The 21,090-nt window shown below is 38.4% G+C and overlaps 1 protein-coding gene across 1 annotated transcript in view; it reads left to right on the top strand.

The window, feature by feature from the left end:
* Window positions 1-21,090, top strand: part of LOC133063690 (S-adenosyl-L-methionine-dependent tRNA 4-demethylwyosine synthase TYW1) — a 141,803-nt gene that overhangs the window by 96,645 nt on the left and 24,068 nt on the right. The window contains exon 14 of the mRNA XM_061153363.1: window positions 12,435-12,545. Within this exon, the coding sequence (XP_061009346.1) occupies window positions 12,435-12,545 (111 nt within the window). The remainder of the gene's footprint in view (window positions 1-12,434; window positions 12,546-21,090) is intronic.

Genomic DNA, 21,090 nt, shown 5'->3' on the forward strand with positions numbered 1-21,090 from the left:
CTTTTTGGTTTTTGTGTGGGTTTTTTTTTTTTTTTTTTGCAGAGCCAAGCTTAGGTACAGGGAGATTGTTAATGGTAGATTAAAGACAGTCTGAACATCCCTCGACTATAAAAGCATATGCATTTGGACGGTTAATTCCCCAGGAAGGGAACCTTTACCATTTAACATTTGGGGCTTGATCTTGTGAATTGTCACAGGTAATATTTCTGGAGAAGTAGATCTGTAGGACTTATTGATTTTAGAGTGGTGTGGTTTCTGGCTGCCCTGTTACTCCTTTCGCATTTGCTTTGTCTCAGTGGTTTTGTATTAATAAGATGTGCTTTGGGTATGTCCAGATGTCCTTCTCGTTCCGTCCTCTGCACACTCCCAGTGTTTCTGTGTGTCTGCTGTAGGATGATGGAGAGATAGTTGCCTGAGGGAACTTTGTCAGAGATTTTACTTCCCTGTCAATATCCTCAGACTTTGAAGTCGATGGGCTGCTTAGGTGACTGCATCTGTGTATGCCACCCTGGTGTAGGCCTTCACAAAATCTTCTGCTTATCGATTTGCATAACATTGTTTCTCTGACTTCCGCTTATTCTTATGTAGATAGGCTGCCTCTCTCATTCACCTTGTGATAGCGGCCCCATAATTTTGTACTCACACCTTTCTTCTGTAGAAATCTTTAGTTCAGTTCAGTTCAGTCACTAGTCATGTCTGACTCTGCAACCCCATGGACCGCAGCACGCCAGGCCTCCCTGTCCATCACCAATTGCTGGAGTTTACTCAAACTCATGTCCATTGAGTTGGTGATGCCATCCAAACATCTCATCCTCTGTCATCCCCTTCTCCTCTTGCCTTCAGTCTTTCCAGCATCAGGGTGTTTTCCAGTGAGTTGGTTCTTCGCATCAGGTGGCCAAAGTGGAGTTTCATCAGGTGGAGTTTCAGCTTCAGCATCAGTCCTTCCAATGAATATTCAAGACTGATTTCCTTTAGGATCGACTGGTTGGATCTCCTTGCAATCCAAGGGACTCTGAAGAGTCTTCTCCAACACCACAGTTCAAAAGCATCAATTCTTCAGCACTCAGCTTGCTTTATAGAAATCTTAGCATTTTGTTTATTCTCTTTCATTTTTTTGGTTTCGTCTTGAGCTGTTTACATTCTGTCTTATTAATCATCTTTTTTCCCCCCCTCCTTTGTTCTTGTTTCTTTCCTTTTCCTTGCATTCCCATGTTTTATTGATAAATTTTTGTAAATGAGGACTGCAGCTTGGGAGACGGCATTTCAGATAGCTCTGAGAAACTGATCCAAAGAGATAGGGGGGAAGGTAAGTGTATATGTGATTTTGGTGAAGGGGGAGTGCATGCAATCAAGCATGTATTTTTTTGTAGAAGGTTTCTGCTAGTCATGAGAAGCAGCCATCACCATGAAGGATTTTAATGCTTTTCTAGATATGAGGAAGTGCAAGAATTGGGTGCATAAAATCGGCTCCTGAAAATAATCGAACTATCTGAAGACCTGTCATGCCAATTGTTCCCCTAGCACAGAGTGCCTCATTTCTGCTCTCTGCTCTGAACTCCTTTCATAGGGTATTGAAAATCAGCTGCTGCAGTAGCACATGATTTAATCCTTGTAGAGGTAGATGGCAAGTGCCAATGGCAAGTGTCAGTTTGTAGTTGACACAGGGCAGTAGTCATTTTTACACTGTGAGAACAGTTCTGTTCAAAATGCCAATAGAGTTTTATCTCTTCCATTCTATCCTAACCTCCAAAAGATGGAAAAACACTGCTCCATATTACTCATTTGCTTTTCTGATGTGTAAATGCTACTGCCTTTTTAAAAAATCCTCTCATGGGGTTTGTTTTTCCTGCTCTTATTTATGTACAGTTTCTCTTTATACAGCTACGGCGGCTCTTAGTCTCTTCTGTGTTTGCATTTTGCACTCCTCAGCTTCCTCTTGTTGTTTTTCGAGAGATGAACTTACAGTTCCCCTTTGACCGTACATCCACCATGCAGTACACTCCATGTCTGCCAGTTCCTCATCCTCAGATTCAACCAACTGCAGAGCAAAAACGTTTGGGGAAAACAAAAAATTCCAGAGAGTTTCAAAAAGGAAAACTTAAATTTGCCTTGCAACTGTTTACATCGCATTTACATGGTATTTCCAACTATTTACATAATATACATTGTATTAGGTATTATAAGTACTCTAGAGATGATTTAAAATGTACAGGAGGATGTGCATGCGTTATATGCAAATGCTGTGCCATTTTATATTAGAGATTTGAGCATCTGAAGATTTTGGTATCTGCGGTTGTCTTAGAACCAACCCATGAATATTTAATGTTGACTAATATGCATACATTATAATGTGATTTTTGTGTGTGTGTGTGTGTACATGTATGTGTATATATATAAAATTTTTTAAATTATATGTGATTTCACCTTCCTTCTACTCCTTCACAAAGCAACATCTTCCTTCATATTAGCCATGTTACCAGGAGGATGTCAAGCCGTTTTTTTTTTTCCTCTTTGCTATTATAAGTAACACAGAGGTCCATGACTCTTCAAATTCAGGCCACACTGTCTCATATTCAAGTTGATTTGCATGGTCTTCTGAGGCTCAGCTGAACCTAAGGCAAATCTTTTTCTACCTCCTTTACCAGATTTCTGGTTTTTGAGCAGAGAATTTTATTTGAGGGATCTGTTTTAAGGATAATTAAGATTAGGCATATCAAGAAACTTTTAAACTGATCCATTCTCATCTAAAGAGTCAATACTATTAATATTAAAAAATATATGTGTGTGTGTGTGTGTGTGTGTGTGCACGCACAGGTTTTCTGACCCCATAACTTTTCTTGTGTTTCCTTCTCAAATTTTTGTGTTTCTACTGTGTATATGTATTTATGTCATTAATACTGTAGTACGTGTACAATTTTGTTTTTAACTTTTAAAAATTTTGATGCTGTTACATAAAAATTACCCCTTATTATTAAACTTTCTTTTAAAACAGTTATTATCAATAGGAGCAAAGGTTCAAAAGAAAAACAGGTCTCCCACCTCCATCCTTCCTTTTTTCTGAGACTCACATCCATATGGAACTCTCACAGTTAGGAGTATGTTTCTCTGCCATGTTCAGATTCATGACCGCTGTCCTGAAATAATCATCTTTAGTGTTAAATAGCTGTATCATAAATCATCTAGCTATTTCTTGGGATTGAGATATTTATAGTATCTCATTATTACAAATAAAGCTGAAATGAACCTTCTTATTCATCAGTATTTGTCCACAAATTTTATCATTTCCAGAGGCTTACATCTTTAGAAATGTAGTTATTGGATCAACAGATTTGAGTATTTTTCAGAGACTTTAATCATGTTGCCATGCTACTTCCCAAAATGTTTGTAGTGAATTATGCTTTTACCATCAGTGAATGAATTTCTCTGTCTTGCTGTACTCTAGGCAGCAGTGAATATTGCTATTTAAAAAAAAATCTTTGCCAATCTGATAAGCCAAAATGGTACCTCATTACTGCTTCAATTTGCATTTCTTTGATTACTGGTAACTCAGAGCCATGTTTTAGGAGACCATTTTATCTTGTTTTGACACAGCCTCAGCTCAAGTTTGTCTTGAATTGCATCTGTCAAGATAAATTGTTGAACCTTTTTAATATGGTTTTTTAAAACATTCAAGAAAAGAGAGAATAATACAGGGAATTCCTATGTAACCATGATCTTAGCTGTCATTTTCACCTCTCCTTCTGAGACTCATAATGTGTATGTTAAACACTTTAATCCTTTCTGGTATTCTTCCCTGGAGAATTCCATGGACAGAGGAGCCTGGCAGGCTCCAGTCCATGGGGTCACACAGAGTTGGACATGACTGAACAACTAACACTTTCACAGGTGTTTAAAGAGGAATGTAAATAAACCTACAACCCTTCTGATCCTTATAAGTAAGCACTATTAATGTCTTGATGTGTTTCCTTTATGATTTCTTTTCCTGTTGGATTTTCTTCACTGAGTCTTATAAAACTGTCCTTCCCATCTTTCCTTGATCTACATTTTCCATTACTCATAAAAGTTTAAATTAGTTGGTTGCTTAGTTAATTTATTTTGGGAATAATTCTGTAATAGTTTTCCTTCCTGTCTTTGAATATGAAGAATACTTTACTTAGCTGCATCATGAGTTATATCTTTGAATTTATTTTCTACTTTTTTGAATCTTGAGTTATATCTTTGAATTTATTTTCTACTTTTTTGCGTTACTTGACCTATCAGATTGACACATTTTGTTTTGTCTCCCATGAACAGCATCAGACTTAATTAAGGGACTTCCCTGGTGGTCCAGTGGTTAAGTTTCTGTGCTTCCAGTGCAGGAGGCTTGGGTTCAATTCTTGGTCAGGGGACTAGCTCCTGTATGCCACGACTAAGAGCTCGCACACCACAACTAAAGATCCTGCATGCTGCAGCTAAGACCTGGCACAGCCACACAAAACCAAACCAAAACCAAAACCAAAAGCAAAAAAATAACTCTTGGCTAATTAAACCCATTTTAAGAACAGGTATGCTTTCTAAGGTCTTTAAAAGAATTCTCATCGCTCAGTTTCTAGTATTGGCGAACACATATTCCTTTGATTTTAGAAACAATGGTTTTCAAAGAGGGGTTGTTTCAATTTTAAGTTGTTTTTTTGTTTTAAGGAGTTCAAACTCATTTTTTTGACAAGCATGATATGATCTGGTCAATATTCTATCTGGTTTTCATGGCTTGTGGAGCCAGGCAGGAGTGTTGAAGTCTTGCCTTGATAGTTTCCTGGCTCTTCTCCTCTTCTGGTATTAACCATTATTGCTAATGTCTTTTCTGACTTGAGTTTGTTCATTTACTAGAATAGAATGTAGATTATACAACAGTTGACATGGTGGTTGCTTCGTTCACTGCTATATCTTCAGCACCTAGTGTTAACACCTGGTGACTGTTGGTTGAGTTGATATCTGTGTGATCAAATGAATGGATCTCTGTAACTGCTGGTGGTGGTGGTAGCCGAAATTTCTTCATAGTTTTCTCTCTGTGGGGACTGTGTTCTAGGTTCTTTGTCTTAGTTCTTCTAATTTAACAACAATACTATGAGATACAGATACTGTTTCTCTTCCTATTTTACAGAGGGGCAAAGAGCGCACCTAAGCTTGCACAGTTGACTCAGGGGTCCAGTAGCTTCATTGCTACTGTGGACTCTTTTCCTCATTTTATACTTTTTTCCTCTTTTCTTCACTCAGGCCTTTTCTACTTTGTACTTGATTCTTTATACTGCCTGCCTCCCCGCCTCCCCATGCAGTTCCCTTTGATAAGCATTTAACATTTACCTTTGGAATTTCGACCTCAATTTTCACTTCATGTATTTTCAGTCCATGTATTGCTTCCCTCTAAGAAACATAATAAGTTGAAACTCAAATTTAAAATCTGTCACAAAGATCTGATCTAAAGTCTAGAGGTGAAGGTCTAGGTCTCTCGCTGCACAGCCCAGCTGTGCATTTGTTGTCATGTAACTTTCAGATCACCCCGCCTCCCATTTATTGTGTCTGTTCTCACCACTAGGGGAAAAGTATATTAGACTCTTAAATTAAACAAATACATGTCATGTTGAGGTTCGGCAGAAACCAACACAATATTGTAGAGCAATTATCCTTCAATTAAAAATGAATAAATTTAATGATTGAAAAACCCCAATAATACATGAAATTATAACATGCCAAATAGTTGATTTTTTTTTTTTTTAACAACTCACATTGTGACATTTCACATATCACATTGTAGCTTGAACAGAAAGTAGCTAAACTTTTTGCCTAACTGGATACTTTTCATCTTCGTTTTTATATTCCATAGTATTCAGTTCAGTTTAGTCACTCATTTGTGTCTGACTCTTTGTGACCCCATGGACTGCAGCACACCAGGCTTCCCTGTCCGTCACCAACTCCTGGAGCTTGCTCAAACTCGTGTTCATCGAGTTGATGATGCCATCCAGGCATCTTATCTTCTATCATCCCCTTCTCCTGCCTTCAGTCTTTCCCAGCATCAGGGTCTATGAGTCAGTTCTTCGCATCAGGTGGCCAAAGTATTGGAGTTTCAGCTTCAGCATCCATGGTGTTGGATTGGCCAAAAAGTTCATTTGGGTTTTTCCATAAGATGTAACAAAAAACCCCGAATGTACCTTTTGACTGACCCAATATCACACCATCCGTGTCCCCTACTAGACAATATGACACATTCAGAAAACCCTGCAGTAATAACCAATCCAAAACCTACACAAATGACATTTACTAATTACATCCCCAAACTGGGGAAAGATATTTTTTGTTTGAATTAAATTACTACAAATCCAATATGTACTCCAGTTTTCCCTCTCTCTTTCTCTCTCTCTCTTTTTTTTTATCTAAAAGGATAATATAAAGTGTTAAGTATGTCCTTTGCAAAGGCAATTCCAGCTCTCACCTCTCAAGCATCATCTATGCTCAGTTTTTGTTTTAATTTGATCTAACTGGAGTATAACTCCACTTTCTTCTATATAGACTTTAGGAATTGCTTTAACTAATTTTATATAGACTTTAAAGTCTCCAAAACTGTCCCATTGAGCAGGCTCCCTACAGATACAGTGAAACCCAGAATGTGAATCTGATCATTTGAAATAAAATCTAATGACATTCCTTTTTTTGTAATCCCATAGTAGTGCTTTTCTTTGTCTTTAATCATCTGAACATTAGTATGCTATAGATAAAAGGTAAATGTACTACAATCAGTTACTTCTGTTGATCAAAATATATGCAGAAAGTAAAAAGGAACGCCTTAAAGCAGATGAAAATATTTCTGATACAGTTATAACTGAGTTCTTATAGCCAGGATATATAAAGAATTTGAAAAACACGGTAGTAAAAAAACCATTATCCCTATAGAGAAATATTCAAGACACTCAAATACTTCACAAAAGTAGAGATCAGAATGGCCAAAAACATACTCAACTTCATCAGTAAACAGACAGATACAAAATAGAACAGCATGAAAATGGCTCAAGTTTTAAAAGACTACCAACAAGAGTTGTTGAAGATGAGAAGCAGCTGGAACTGTGATCCACTGCAAGTGGATGTGTGGTGAAATGACCTTGAAAACCAGTCTGGCAAAATACCTGCACTTCCTCTGATCCAACATTTCCACTCTTAGGAACATCAAAGAAACATGTCTATCAGGAGTCAGGTGCAGTAACACTCTTTGCAGTGGTGTTTTGTAAGAGTCCATGCTGGGAAAACAACCAACCAACCAACAACTTTCACTAGTAGTTAATATTTTCATATACTTGAGTACTAAACAGCAGTAAAAATGTATCTAAAGCCAGAGTCACCATCAAATTCAGTGAATTAAATTCAGTAAAAGAAGCAGACATAGAAGAACACATGTCATAAGAGCATTTCATAAAATTCCCTAAAGTAGAAAAAGCTAAACTCTAGTGTTATGAGAGATAACAGCATTGTTTTTCTTTTAATTTTTATTGGAGTATAGTTAATTTACAATGTTGGGTTATTTTCAAGTGTACAGCAAGGTGAATCAGTTTTATATATATTATATTTAAAATATATTTATATATAAATATATAGAAAATATATAAAATATATTTAATTTATTTATTTTATATTTATATTTATATAAAATACAAATATATAAAATTTATATTGTATATATATTTATATACTTCTTTTCCCACATAGGCCTTTATAGAGTATTGAGAGATCTCTATGCTATACAGTAGGTCCTTATTAGTTACTATTTTATATATAGTGTTGTGTATACATCAATCCCAATCTTCCAACTTATCCTCCCCCCCCACCCCTAGGAACCATAAATTTGCAGCATTGTTTTACAACAGCTAAAAGATAGAAATAATCTAGATGTCTATCAGTGGGGATATGGCTGAGTGAATTATTGTATACTCATGTAATGGAATGTTAGATAACAAAATGAGCAGATCCTAACATACAGCAACATGGATGAACTGTATAAACACCATGTTGTGTGAGAAAAGCAAGACACAAAAGAATATATGGTTCTCTTTATATACATTTCAAACATAGGCACAAGTCTAAAATTTAATGTTGAAGTCAGAATATCAGATAGCTTTCAGGTGAAGGGAATAGATGGTGCTGGGTGGGCGATGGATATTTCTTTGTGTTAATCTGTTGAGCGATACATTTGTGTTTTATGTACATTTCTCTTCGCATGATTTATTTCACAATTTGAGAAGGTTTAGCAATGAGAGATAGAGTCTGCCTTGGATTCATTCTGCTTGGGTTCATATCTGAGCTCTGCTGCTATCCAATTGTGTAGCTTTGGGAAATTTATTTAGCAGCACTGGGCCTCAATTTCATATCTATAATGTGAAGATAATAAACCTATTTTATAAGATTTGTTGCAAAGAAGAGACAAATATTGGAATCTTTGCTAAGATACTAAACACAACAGCTGGCACATAGTAAGGGCTGACTCGTTGCCAACTCCTGCTGTTGTTTTTGTTGGTATCACTGCTAGTTTATTTGTTGAAAAGAATTTTTAACTCCTATTGGAATTACATTATATTTAGAAATCTATCATGGCTCTCCATGTAGGCTAGTTTTTTGTTATGGTCTCAGAAATGTTTCCTCTTTTCACTGTCCATGTTATTTCATAAATAATCATCAAGTATTTTATAGTTGTATTTTGTAAAGTAGAATTTGTGCTTTGTAATATATATGTATATGCTAGTATACATATATATAGTATATATGTAGCATATATATGGCATATAATAGCTAATACATATTATGACTTCCTGTTGCCAGCATGGATCTAAGTATTATGTAGTAGTGAAAGTCGTTCAGTCATGTTTGACTCTTTGCGACCCCATGGACTATAGAATCCATGGAATTCTTTGGGCCAATATACTGGAGTGGGTAGCCGTTCCCTTCTCCAGGGCATCTTCCCAACCCAGGGATCAAACATTGATCCTCCTGCATTGCAGGCGGATTCTTTACCAGCTGAGCCACCAGGGAAGCCGGAGCATTATGTAGATGAACACTTGCAGTCCTGTGCGAAACCTGCGTTTTACCCAGGGAGGAACTGAGTCAGAGAGTTAAAGATGGCTAGTATGTGGTCTGAGATTCAGTCTGAACTGGCTTCCCTGATAGCTCAGTTGCTAAAGAATCTGCCTGCAATGCAGGAGACCCCGGTTTGATTCCTGGGTCAGGAAGATCCCCTGGATAAGGGATAGGCTACCCACTCCAGTATTGTTGGACTTCCCTTGTGGCTCAGCTGGTCAAGAATCCACCTGCAGTGCGGGAGACCTGGGCTCGATCCCTAGGTGGGAAGATCCCTGGAGAAGGGAAAGGCTACCCACTCCAGTATTCTGGCCTGGAGAATTCTATGAACTGTATAGTACATGGAGTTGCAAAGAGCTGGACCGACTTTCACTTTCAGAGTCCACATCTATCCTACCACTCTATGCTAGGAAAGCTGCTTATTTTTCTATTTTTATTTGGTCACTGGCCAATTTGACTTGATGTGATTTTTAGTTGATTTTCTTAGGTTTCCAGGAAGCCAACTATATCATTTGCAAGTGATATACTATCACTTTTTTAAAGTAATATACTAGCACTTTTTTATTTTTTTAGTGATATACTGTACTTTTTTTTTTTTTGGTATACTATTCAATTAGTCTTGTTCTTGCCTTATTGCTTTGATTTTAACTTTCAGAAAAGTGTTTATAAAGATAATAGAGTGGACATTCTGCTGTTAGTCTGATTAAATAGAAATACCTCTCTTTTTTACATCTATAAGAATGACTTGGACTATTGACTCGAGGGTGTTTTCTTTATGTTAATGGTAAGTTTTTTAATTTTTGAGTTTACCAAATGGTTTTTCAGTTCATTCTATTTTGTTTTAAAATCAGGGATGGAGTTTAAACTATATCTATAAGATGACTGATTGATTTTTCTGTGTCACAATATTAATGTGATGAATTATATTAATATTAATACATAACCTAATATTGAATGGGCTTCCCTGGTGGCTCAGATGGTAAAGAATCCACCTGCCATACAGGAGACCCAGGTTCAATCCCTGGGTCGGAAAGATTCCCTGGAGAAGGAAATGGCAACCCACTCCAGTGTCCATGGAGAATTCCATGGACAGAGGATCCTGGTGGGCTACAGTCCATGGGTTGCAAAGAGTCAGGCATGACTAAGTGACTTCACTAATATTGAATCATCTCTCCTTTTCTAGAATTTTTAACATAATGCTGAATTTATTTTGCTAAAATTTTGGTAAGACTTTTGCATGTATGAATACAAGTGAGATTGGCCTGCAGTTCTCTACCATTTTTGTTAGGTTTTGGCATTGGGTGAATTCTAGCTATGTAAAGGGAATCTGGAAGAAGTGTGTCTTTTCATGCTTTATATGCTACATTTTGGGGCTTCCCTGGTGGCTCAGAGGTTAAAGCATCTGCCTGGAATGCGGGAGACCCAGGTTCGATCCCTGAGTTTGCAAGATCCCCTGGAGAAGGAAATGGCAACCCACTCTAGTACTCTTGCGTGGAGAATCCCATGGAGGGAGGAGCCTGGTAGGCTACAGTCCATGGGGTCGCAAAGAATCGGACACGACTGAGCAACTTCACTTTTTTTCTTTTCTTTATGCTGCATTTTAAAAATAAGTTTTGAGTGCATTTTCTAAAATGGCCACCTAATGATATTCATCTCTTCATCTCTTGGTTATCTTCAGATATAATTAAAAGTAGAGAGATTGGTATTCTTTTAATTGAAGTATAGTTGATGTGCAATATTATGTAAGTTTCAGGAGTACAATATAGCAATTTGCAAAAAGATTATACTCCATTTATAGTTATTATAAAATATTGGCTATATTCCCCTGTGCTGTACAATATATCCTTGTGGATTATTTTATACATGATGGTTTATATCTTTTAATCCCCTACCCCTATCTCCCTCCTCCCTCCTTTCCTCTCGCCCCTGGTAACCACTAATTTATTCTCTATATCCGTTTCTGTTTTGTTATATTCACTGGTTTGTTGTGTTTTTTTTTAGATTGCACATATAAGTGATATCATTCAGTGTTTGTTTTTCACTGACCGCCTTATTTCACTTGGCATAATCTCCTCCAAGTTCAACCATGGTGTTCCAAATGGCAAAATTTCATTATTTTGTATGGCTGAGCAATATTCTGTTGTTTATATATACCACATCTTTATCCACTCATCTTTCGGTGGACATTTAAGTTGCTTCCATATCTTGGGAATTGTAAATAAATGCTGCTGTGGACATTGGGGGGCATGTAGAGATTGGTATCATTCTTTTCAACTGTCATCTCACTTTGTCTTTCTCTTGAGTATAATGAGCCTTGCTACTTAAAGCATGGTTTGAGGTTTAGCAGCATGGATACTGCCCAGGAACTTGCTCCAAATGGATGCAATCATTCGCACATAACCACAAGCACCAATCACTTTTGCCGTATTCTACTGGTTATAGGCAAGTCATAGGTTCTGCCCCCACTCTTGTAGATTTTAAACTACCATTAATCATGTTTTGAGATGTTTGAGTTAGTCCTTGAACTTTTAACAGTTTGTCTAGGGTCCTGGAAAGGAAAGTCAAAGTGTATAAAGTTTTTAAAGGCTTGTATGACTGTCGTCTAGTTGCTTTTCAGAAAATCAGTACCTTTTTTTTACATGATAGACAAACAAATGGCAACATTGACAGTTCATCACTGTGCCTTTTCTGCCAACTAGGGATCATTAAGTAGTAAGAAAGCAGGAAAGAGGAAAAGTGTAAGTTAAAAACCCTTATCATAAATAGTTTGAGTGATTGATAACAGAGAGTCTGAAGGTTATTTGAATTCATTTTTGACAGTCTAAAACTATTTAGTCAATTTACTATTTCTGACCAAATGGAATCAGTGTATTTGTTAAGAAACTTTTGGGTGTCTTATCCAGTGTTAATGACTCAGACAGTAAAGAATTTGCCTGCAATGCAGGAGACCCAGGTTCCATCCCTGAGTCAGGAAATCCCCTGGAGAAGAGAATAATGGCTAACCACTACAGTAGTCTTGTCTGGAGAATCCCATGGACAGAGAGCCTGGCGGGCTACAGTCCATGGGGTTGCAAAGAGTCAGATATGACTGAGCAACTAGCACTTATCTAGTGTTAGATACTATTAGTGAGAGAAGAGAAATATGCCAATATTTGTGCCTATAAGGCTTCTGGGAGTCTTATGATATTGTTTACTTTTTTTCATCTTTTTCTACAAAGTGTAAACTTCAATTTTTAAAAGTTCATACCGGATTTCACATTGCCTGGGTTTTCTGTGGGTTGAAGAAATTTGAAAATCTTCCAAGGTGATTAAAAACAAAGTTGTCTTTTCCTGTCTTTTAGCAACAACGTACTGTCTACAGACTGACTCTAGTGAAGGCATGGAACGTGGATGAGCTCCAGGCCTATGCCGAGCTGGTGTCCCTGGGGAACCCTGACTTTATCGAGGTGAAGGTAAGCCCCTGCTGGCCAGTGCTGGGCACACTTCCCCTGGCACTTTGCTGGCTACGGTGGAGTTGAAGTGAAGTGAAGTGAAGTTGCTCTGTAGTGTCCGACTCTTTGCGACCCCATGGACTGTAGCCTACCAGGATCCTCAGTCCATGGGATTTTCCAGGCAAGAATACTGGAGTGGGTTGCCATTTCCTTCTCCAGGGGATCTTCCCGACCCAGGGATCGAACCCGGGTCTCCTGCATTGTAGGCAGACGCTTTACCGTCTGAGCTACCAGGGAAGCCCTTCTAAAACCCTACATGAGGTCCTGGATGTTTGATTTATTCATGCAAAAATATTAATCAAGATCCTGGCACTGTTCTAGCCATTGGGGATAAGAACAGTAAAGACCAAGCATTTGCTCTCACATATAAAAAGCTTATATTTTAGCGAGCCATAGACTGTCAAGAGAAAATAAATGTACTGTCCACTGCATAGTAACTTTAATATGCGGAGAAGTAGAACACTGTTATAGTGAGTAATTGACTTTTAAATAAACCTTTGCTATGGAAAACTTCAAATATATACAAAAGTAGAGAGACTGATGTAATGAACCCCCATCCATCCATTACCCGGCTTCAAAAATTACCAGCTCATGTTTCAACTGTACTCCAACCCATTTTCCTGCCCTTACCTATTATTTTCAAGCAAATCCTCACATTATACCATTACCTATAGCTGTTTCCGTGTGTATTTTTGAAAGATATGCACTCACTTTAAGCACTTATTCAGAGTACTCTTCTTACAACTAAACAGTTTTAATAGTAAATTCTTAAGTTTTGGGGCATATAAGGTTTCAAACTCAACCGATTAACAGTATTTTTTTAGTTGAAATAGAGTTGATTTACAATATTGTATTAGTTTCAGATATACAGCAAAGTAATTCAGTTATATATATTATTTCAGGTTATTTTTTATTATAGCTTATTATAAGATATTGAATATAGTTCCCTGTGTTATATAGTAAATCCTTGTTGCTTGTCTATTTTATGTATAGTACTGTTTGTTTATTAATCCCATATTCCTAATTTACTCTTCCCTTTCCCCTTTGGTAATACCTAAGTTTGTTTTCTATGTCTGTGAGTCTGTTTCTATTTTGTATGTAGATTCATTTGTATTTTTTTCAAGATTCTTTACATAAATGATCCCCTGTAACATTTGTCTTTTTTTGACTTACTTCACTTAGTATGATATTCTCTAGATGATCTGTGTTGCTGCAAATGGTAATATTTCATTCTTTTTAATGCCTGAGTAATATTTGATTGTGTGTATATACATCATATCCTCTTAAACCAACTGTCTTGGTTATTTGAAAATCTAGATCCAAGTAAGGGTTAGAATTGGATTATTTCTGTCTTTAATTTTTTTAGTCTATTAGTTCTGCTTCCATGGGTTTTTTGTTCCCCTAGTAATTTATGTTGTTAGAAAAAATGGGTCATTTATCCTGGTTAGTTCCATTTTTTTTTACATTTTAAAACAAAAATTTATTTTTTGACCTATTACATATTCTTCTGCCCCATATATTTTCTGTGGGTTGGTAGTTAGATCAAAAGAAGATTGATCATGTGTGTGTGTGTGTGTGTGTGTGTGTGTTTGCATTTCAAGACTATTTCATTGGTGGTGATTTCCAGCAGGCGGCATTTAATGTCATGTTTTTGCCAGTGTTTCTTTGGGATAGATACCTGTAAGTGGATTGATGTGTGAGAGGATCCATGGATATGCTGTTTTGCTAGATATTGTGGTTGACTGTTTTAGATTTCGTAAGCAGGAAGGTTTTTTGAGGAGATGACTCTTAAAAATAGATACTTGAGTAAGAAGAAGCAACACAATATTCAAAGGCTTGGGGTCAGAGAATTCTGGGCAGATGACACAGCTAGTCTGCAAGAGGGCCTTTGTGACCTCTGGGGCGTTTGGAGTTGGCTGTGGTACAAGATGAATCAGAGAAGGGGGCTGGGGCCAGATTTTGTTAGGCCTTTCACACAAGGATGAGAGAATCAGATTTTATACTAAGTTTAATGATACAACTTTTTTTTATACCTGGTGTACTTGGAAAGGATTTTAAAAGCTAGAGAGTGATGAGATCTGATTTATGATTTTAAAAGATCACCCTGCTGTTGCCGTGAGTTGGTTACAAGGGCAGTAGTAGAAGTAGGTAGACCAGTAACAAAACTTTTGCCAAGGAAAAGGTGTGATGGCTTGGGGAAGGTCTTTGGTGATATAGTTGGAGAGGAGTGGGTGCTTTCATGATGAATTTTGAAAGTAGATCCACCTGAACTTGTTAGATGATATAGGGAATGACAGAATAAAAGGAATCAAAATAGTACCTAGGTTTTTGGCTTAAGCAACCGTGTGGATGTGGCACAGTTTGCTGATGTGGAAAAGACCAGTGGAGAAGGGAGACAGATTTGGGGAGCGATTTCATGAGTTTTTGTGTCAGCCTGAGTAATTTGAGATAGCTTTTAAATATCTAAGGGTATGTTCAAATAAGCCATAGGTTATATATAAGGCTGGAGTCCTGGGGATGAGGCAAGCCTGGCAATAATGACTTGGAAGTCATCAGTGTGAGATAGTAAGTAGTTAAAGTTGTAGAATATTAAGAGGCAGATAATATGCTAGGCTTTCATGGACAACTAAGAATATGCAAAAATGAGAAAAAGTGACCAGAAAATTCACCTAGTCTGTCAAAGCTCCACTCTTCAGTTCATGTTTATGAAGCTGGGTGCACTCTGTCATATCAAAGGATATTTCAGTTTTAGAGCTCTCTTTTAGTAAGTTCAGCATTCTGTATGACTGTCTTCTGGAGGGATGGGGAGGTTGGAGCAGATGAAATATTGCTGTCTGAGTGTGTAGCAATCTCTAGTCAGGTCAAAGACACTTTTAAAGTTGTTCTTAATTTCAAAAGGCTCCTCTTGGCAAGAACTCTAATGATGCAAAGATACAAACTACATCTTAAATATATGCCTTGGCTTAACAAAACTTTGCCAATGTCAATGATTAGTGGTGGTTTAATTTATGACTTAGCTATTAAAGAATGTTGCTTCAAATTATATTGCAGTAAAACATCTATTATTAAGCAACTTGGCTGAATCACACCATCACCTTTTTTTCTCCTTCCTTCTTTCTTTGCACTCATGTTTTCTTTAATGAACAAGATATTTTACAATCTGAAAAGAATCAACCAGAATTATTTTTTAATGAAAGATGACCACCTTGTAAACAGTGTAATTCTCTGATGGGCATTTTGTATTTGGATAAACTATTACTATGACTTGGAAATAGATGAAGCCTTCTTGCCTGTAGCTGAGATGTTATAATGACATAGTTTCTTTCAAACAAGATTTCCATTTTACTGTTTTATCCCTGCATTTAACAAATATTTCTGTGCTCTCTCCACGTGCCAGGCCTCGTCAAAGCACCATAGGTACAGAGTTTGTGCCTAAATTTGGATATGCTGTTTGGGAAATGGATGTCTTGCTGAGCAAGGCCACATCTACAGAAGTAAAATGAGCTACTTGGAGAGACTTTTTCTTTTTAATTGAAAAATTCTTGGAGAAGTGTGTAATCTAATCACGATGTAAAATGCCATATTTAAATTTTTAAAATATAGGGTAATAGAAAACAGTTTGTGTTGTACCAGGAGAAAGTATGTGATGGTCACTTGACTCTGTAATATCAAGTACCTGGGCATTTTTTTTTAATTATATTGATTGATTGATTTTTGGCTGTGCTGGGTCTTCGCTGCTGTGCGCGGGCGGTCTCGTTCTGGTGAGTGGGTGCTGCTCTGGTTACAGTGCTTGGGCTTCTCGTTGTGGTGGCATCTCTTGTTGTGGAGCCCGGGCTCTGGGCCCAAGGACATCAGTAGCTGTGACATGTGGGCTCAGTTGCCCCATGGCATGTGGGATCTTCCCAGACTAGGGGTTGAACCAGTGTCCCTTGCATTGCAGGGCGAATTCTCAACCACTGGACCACCACCAGGGAAGCCCCTCAAGTACCTGGGCCTTTGAGGATTAGATCACATGGTTTACTAAATTCATCTCTCATTTGTCCAGCAAGGCAGTGAAGTATGTTTTTTTTAACGGAAGTAGGAAAAGGAATGTTTACAGAAGATAGTATATTATTAAGAAGCAAAGCAAGTTATAGAATAATTATTGTTTGAGTAAATTTTCACAGTATATGTTTACATACATTTATATAAGGAAAGTATGGAAGGATACATATCAGACTGTTAACTGTTCTGTTTGGGAGAAGGGGAAGGAAAGGCTTGTTTTACTTTTCATATTTCTGTGTTATGTGAATTGTTGCAGTGAGCATGCATTACTTTTTATAATTCACATGACTGAAGCGAAATCAGTAAATGGAGAAGGCCTGCTTTCCTGTTAAGTAGGGTTCAACTATTCCATGTCTGAAAAGGGAACTTTTTGTTGTTTTTTCTTATTAGAGTTAAATTTTTCTAAAATGGAAGAGTTTTAAAAATAATAACAATAAACCCACTCCAAAAAACAACTGATAAGAGCCAGCAGTATGGCAGCTTAAGATAACGTCAGCTTCCTCCAAAAACAAACTTTTAGAAGTAAGCGTTATGGTAAACATACTTTTGAGAGAGCTGTTAATCTGTCAGGCCTGTAAGGGGATTCCTTAGGGGCTGGAAGAAGGGAGACTGCCGGGTGGTACTCACTCCACAGCTCCCGTAGAGACAGGATGTGGGTGTGAAGGCAGAAGACTAGGCCCTTTGACCTTTAGCAAACGGACAAATTAGGAAAAAATTCGCACGTTGATACCAAGTGGCACCTGGAGGTTTCTCTCTTACCTGTGAAGTGAAGTGTTAGTCGCAGAGTTGTGTCCAACTTTTTGTGACCCTGCGGATTGTAGCCCACCAGCCTCCTCTGTCCATGGGATTTTCCAGGCAAGAATACTGGAGTGGGTAACCATTCCTTCTCCAAAGTATCTTCCTGACACAGGGATGAACCCGCATCTCCTGCATGGGCAGCCAGATTCTTTACCATCTGAGCCAGCAGAGAAGCCCATCTCTTACCTATCTCTTGGTAAAAAAAGAAAAAATGTCTCCCAGGGTCTAACCTTCAAAAGGAGTTAGTGTTAAAGCTTAATAGTACCTCAAGGTCACATGAATGCCCTAAAGATGTGAAATTGATAATATAGGATGACCCTGGGATAGTGATATACCTGGGGCTCTCAGATACCATTCATATCCTTTCCCTGGATTTCCTGGATGTGTGTGTGAACGTGGAGGGTGTAGCAGTGTCTCTCATAGTCTCCAGTGGGGAAGATGTGTGAACTTTGCTGTATTCTTAAAAGGTACTGATGTCACCTGGGACAGATTACTTACCTTCATTGAGCCTAAATTTCCTCAGTATTAAAATTAGACTAATAATTTCAATTTAATAGCTTTGGTTGAGAATTCAAGGGGGTAACATATGCCTGGGTTCAATAACTGCTTAGATCACTTTCCATCAAGCATATTATTAAAAATGAATCAATAGAAGCTGCTTATTATATCGATTTTCTCTTTACTTTCAGTTTTAGTGTCATAAAACATCTCTCTGTTCCATTCCCTGTAAATTATCATGTATTTTGGGTTCATTAGGCTTAAATGGGCCTCTATTTGCTAGCCTGAGAAAGTTAACCATCGTTATTTGCTTACTTGTTTAAGAAAATGTGTTCGGCGTTGTAAACATCTGCCTTATTGAGAAGCTTTCATAGCACAATCCATTTTGTAAATGAAATACTGTCTTTGTATTCTGTGCCTAGCACTGCACCTTGAGATGAGTAAGTGCAGTAATTATTTGTTGTCAAATGATTTAAAACCTTCTTCCCGTTAGCACTGTGACTCTCGACAGAGCTCAGTCCTTGCAGAATGCACCTTGCAAAATAAATGGCTTAGCATATCTCGCCCTCTTTCTGCACACAAATGTAAGGAATATTGGTCATATTGGTGAGATTCCTTACAATTGTTAGTTGTTCAAGTATGCAGCAGTACCTGAGCAGTGGTTTCAGTTGGTTCATAACCATTAAAGAGCAGAAAAGTCATGAAACATATGAAGGAAATTTTGTATTAGAAAAGAGTTATGAAGTCTAATGTCATGGAAGAAATCTGTGACTTGATCTTAGAACAGATTGGTTGAGGGTACAGAGAAGAACAAGGTACAGTTTCTGCCCTTTGAGAGCTCAGGATTTATGCCCATTATGTGATAAGAGATATGCACAAGACATGATGAATTTGGGATTAGATGGGATGGGGGTTCCTGGCCAAAGATCAAAGAAACGTGGAGAATTTAGCTGGGGAAAGACTAGATGCTGAGTCTAGTAAGAAGGCCTCAGGTGCTATGCTGAGAAATTTGGGCTGGTGTTGGGGGGGTGGTGGGCAGTGATTGAAACATTTTTAAAAGAGTGACATGTATTGCTGCAAAAAGTTACAAAGACATTTCTTCTGTTCTCAGACGATCAAGGACAAAAGAATAATATCAGGAGCCTTTTGATACCCAGTCAGTATAATTAGAATTTCAAGAGCCAAAATACTGCTCTTCCCATAGACTTTGAATCCCCAGGTGAACTTTCTAAGCAGCCTATAAAAAAGACCTGCTGGCCCCCATCTCCTTGAGCAGAGTGGTCCCTGCAGAAGACACCAGTGTAATGTAATGGTGTGTGTGTGTGTGTGTGAATCACTTAGTTGTGTCCAACTCTCTGCGACCCCATGAACTGTAGCCCACCAGGCCTCTCTGTCCTTGGGATTCTCCCAGCCAGAATACTAGAGTGGGTCGCCATTTCCTTCTCCAAATGGAATGGTGTGGGTGGTGCTTTTTACCACAAATATGAAGACACGTAAGTGGTCCTGCTCCTCGGGAACTTCTCTGGGTCTGCCTGTCACTGCTCAGCCTGCAGATATCTGGAGTGAGTGCTTTCAGCCGCCACATCGTTCCAATTTGTTTCCTTAAGGATGTTGTTTTTTCAGAGTTGTGAGGAAAGAACATGGTGCTGGTGATAAATGGGGGGTCGTGCTGGTAGGAGAAGGTGGCAGAGAGCTGTGGTATGAGGGAAAATGAAACATCTTGAGACAGTTCAGGGGCAAGTGCGACCAGGAATCAGGTCCAGGCGGGTCGCCGGTGGACAGGAGTGTGGCGTGATGTGAAGTAGCCCATGCAGAGTGGGGAGCCCCCGAGGGGCAGCTGCTGGAGACCAGCGCACTGCTGGGTACGTGCTTTGTCGCACAGTCGTGTCTGACTCTTTGCAACCCCATGTGTTGTAGCCCATCAGGCTCCTCTGTCCATGGGGACTCTCCAGGCAAGAATACTGGAGAGGGTTGCCATGCCCTCCTCCAGGGGATCTTCCCAACCCAGGGATCGAACCCAGGTCTCCCTCATTGCAGGTGGATTCTTTACCCTCTGAGCCACCAGGGAAGGCCCCGGTTCACTGGGGCAGGTTTCTACCTGTTGCAGCTGTGTCGCGATGAAGGCTTGGGCTCTGTAGTTGGCTCAGGAAGGAACCCATACTGCCCACCTCGAGGATTTTGTTTGGCTAAGAAGAGAATTTTTACAAGAAAATACTTTGTTAATTAAAATCTGTAATGTGAACATACAGAGAAAGTATTGGTGAAGGCCAAGTGATGACCTGTGACAGTCACACTTTCATTTCCTTTCCAAACCAAATCCCTCCTTAGCATATTGTGCTTTATTATTGCTGAATAATCAATGTTAAGTGAAAATGTCTCAGTCGTGTCTGACTCTTTGCGACCCCATAGGGTATACAGTCTATGAAATTCTCCAGGCCAGAATACTGGAGTGGGTAGCCTTTCCCTTCTCTAGGGGATCTTCCTAACCCAGGGATCGAACCGAGGTTTCCTGCACTGCAGGCAGAATCTTTACCAGCTGAGCTATGAGGGAAGCCCAAGAATACTGGAGTGGGTAACCTATCCCTTCTGCAGGGGATCTTCCCGATCCAGGAATCGAACCAAGGTCTCCTGCATTGCAGGTAATTCCTTTCCAGCTGAATCTCAAGGGAAGCCCAAGTACAAAGCATAATCTGCGCCACCCAGGAATCTTGCATGATAACTACTACACCAGCGGCATGGCTAAATCAATTAAACTATTTTCCAAAGCCATTGTCATGAATATAAGATCTTACCTAAAACCCCTGCTTCAGTGAATTAAGGTAAATATTAAAAATAAATTCCTCTGAATTAGCCACTATCTTGGTTATTCATATAATTTGTCCATCATAAACAGTATTTAAAGTGAAGTAAAGTTCATATTTATGGCTAATTTGACTTATGAATAAATCATTTTTGTGTGTTTTTAATACATTTGGGCAAGTTCAGTACAGTTTTCCAACTATGCTTTCTTAAAGATTTTTTAAACTACTGTTTGCTTTTTTTATTCAGCTAAAACCCGAACTCAGTTTATATGAATTCTGTAAATCATTGGGCTAATAGAGAAGATTCTTTAGTTTATTGAAATTAAGCTGAGTTGCCTCTAGTTTATGTTCAGCTAAGGTCATCT

This window comes from Dama dama, chromosome 10, assembly GCF_033118175.1.
Source record: "Dama dama isolate Ldn47 chromosome 10, ASM3311817v1, whole genome shotgun sequence".
Lineage (NCBI taxonomy): Eukaryota > Metazoa > Chordata > Mammalia > Artiodactyla > Cervidae > Dama > Dama dama.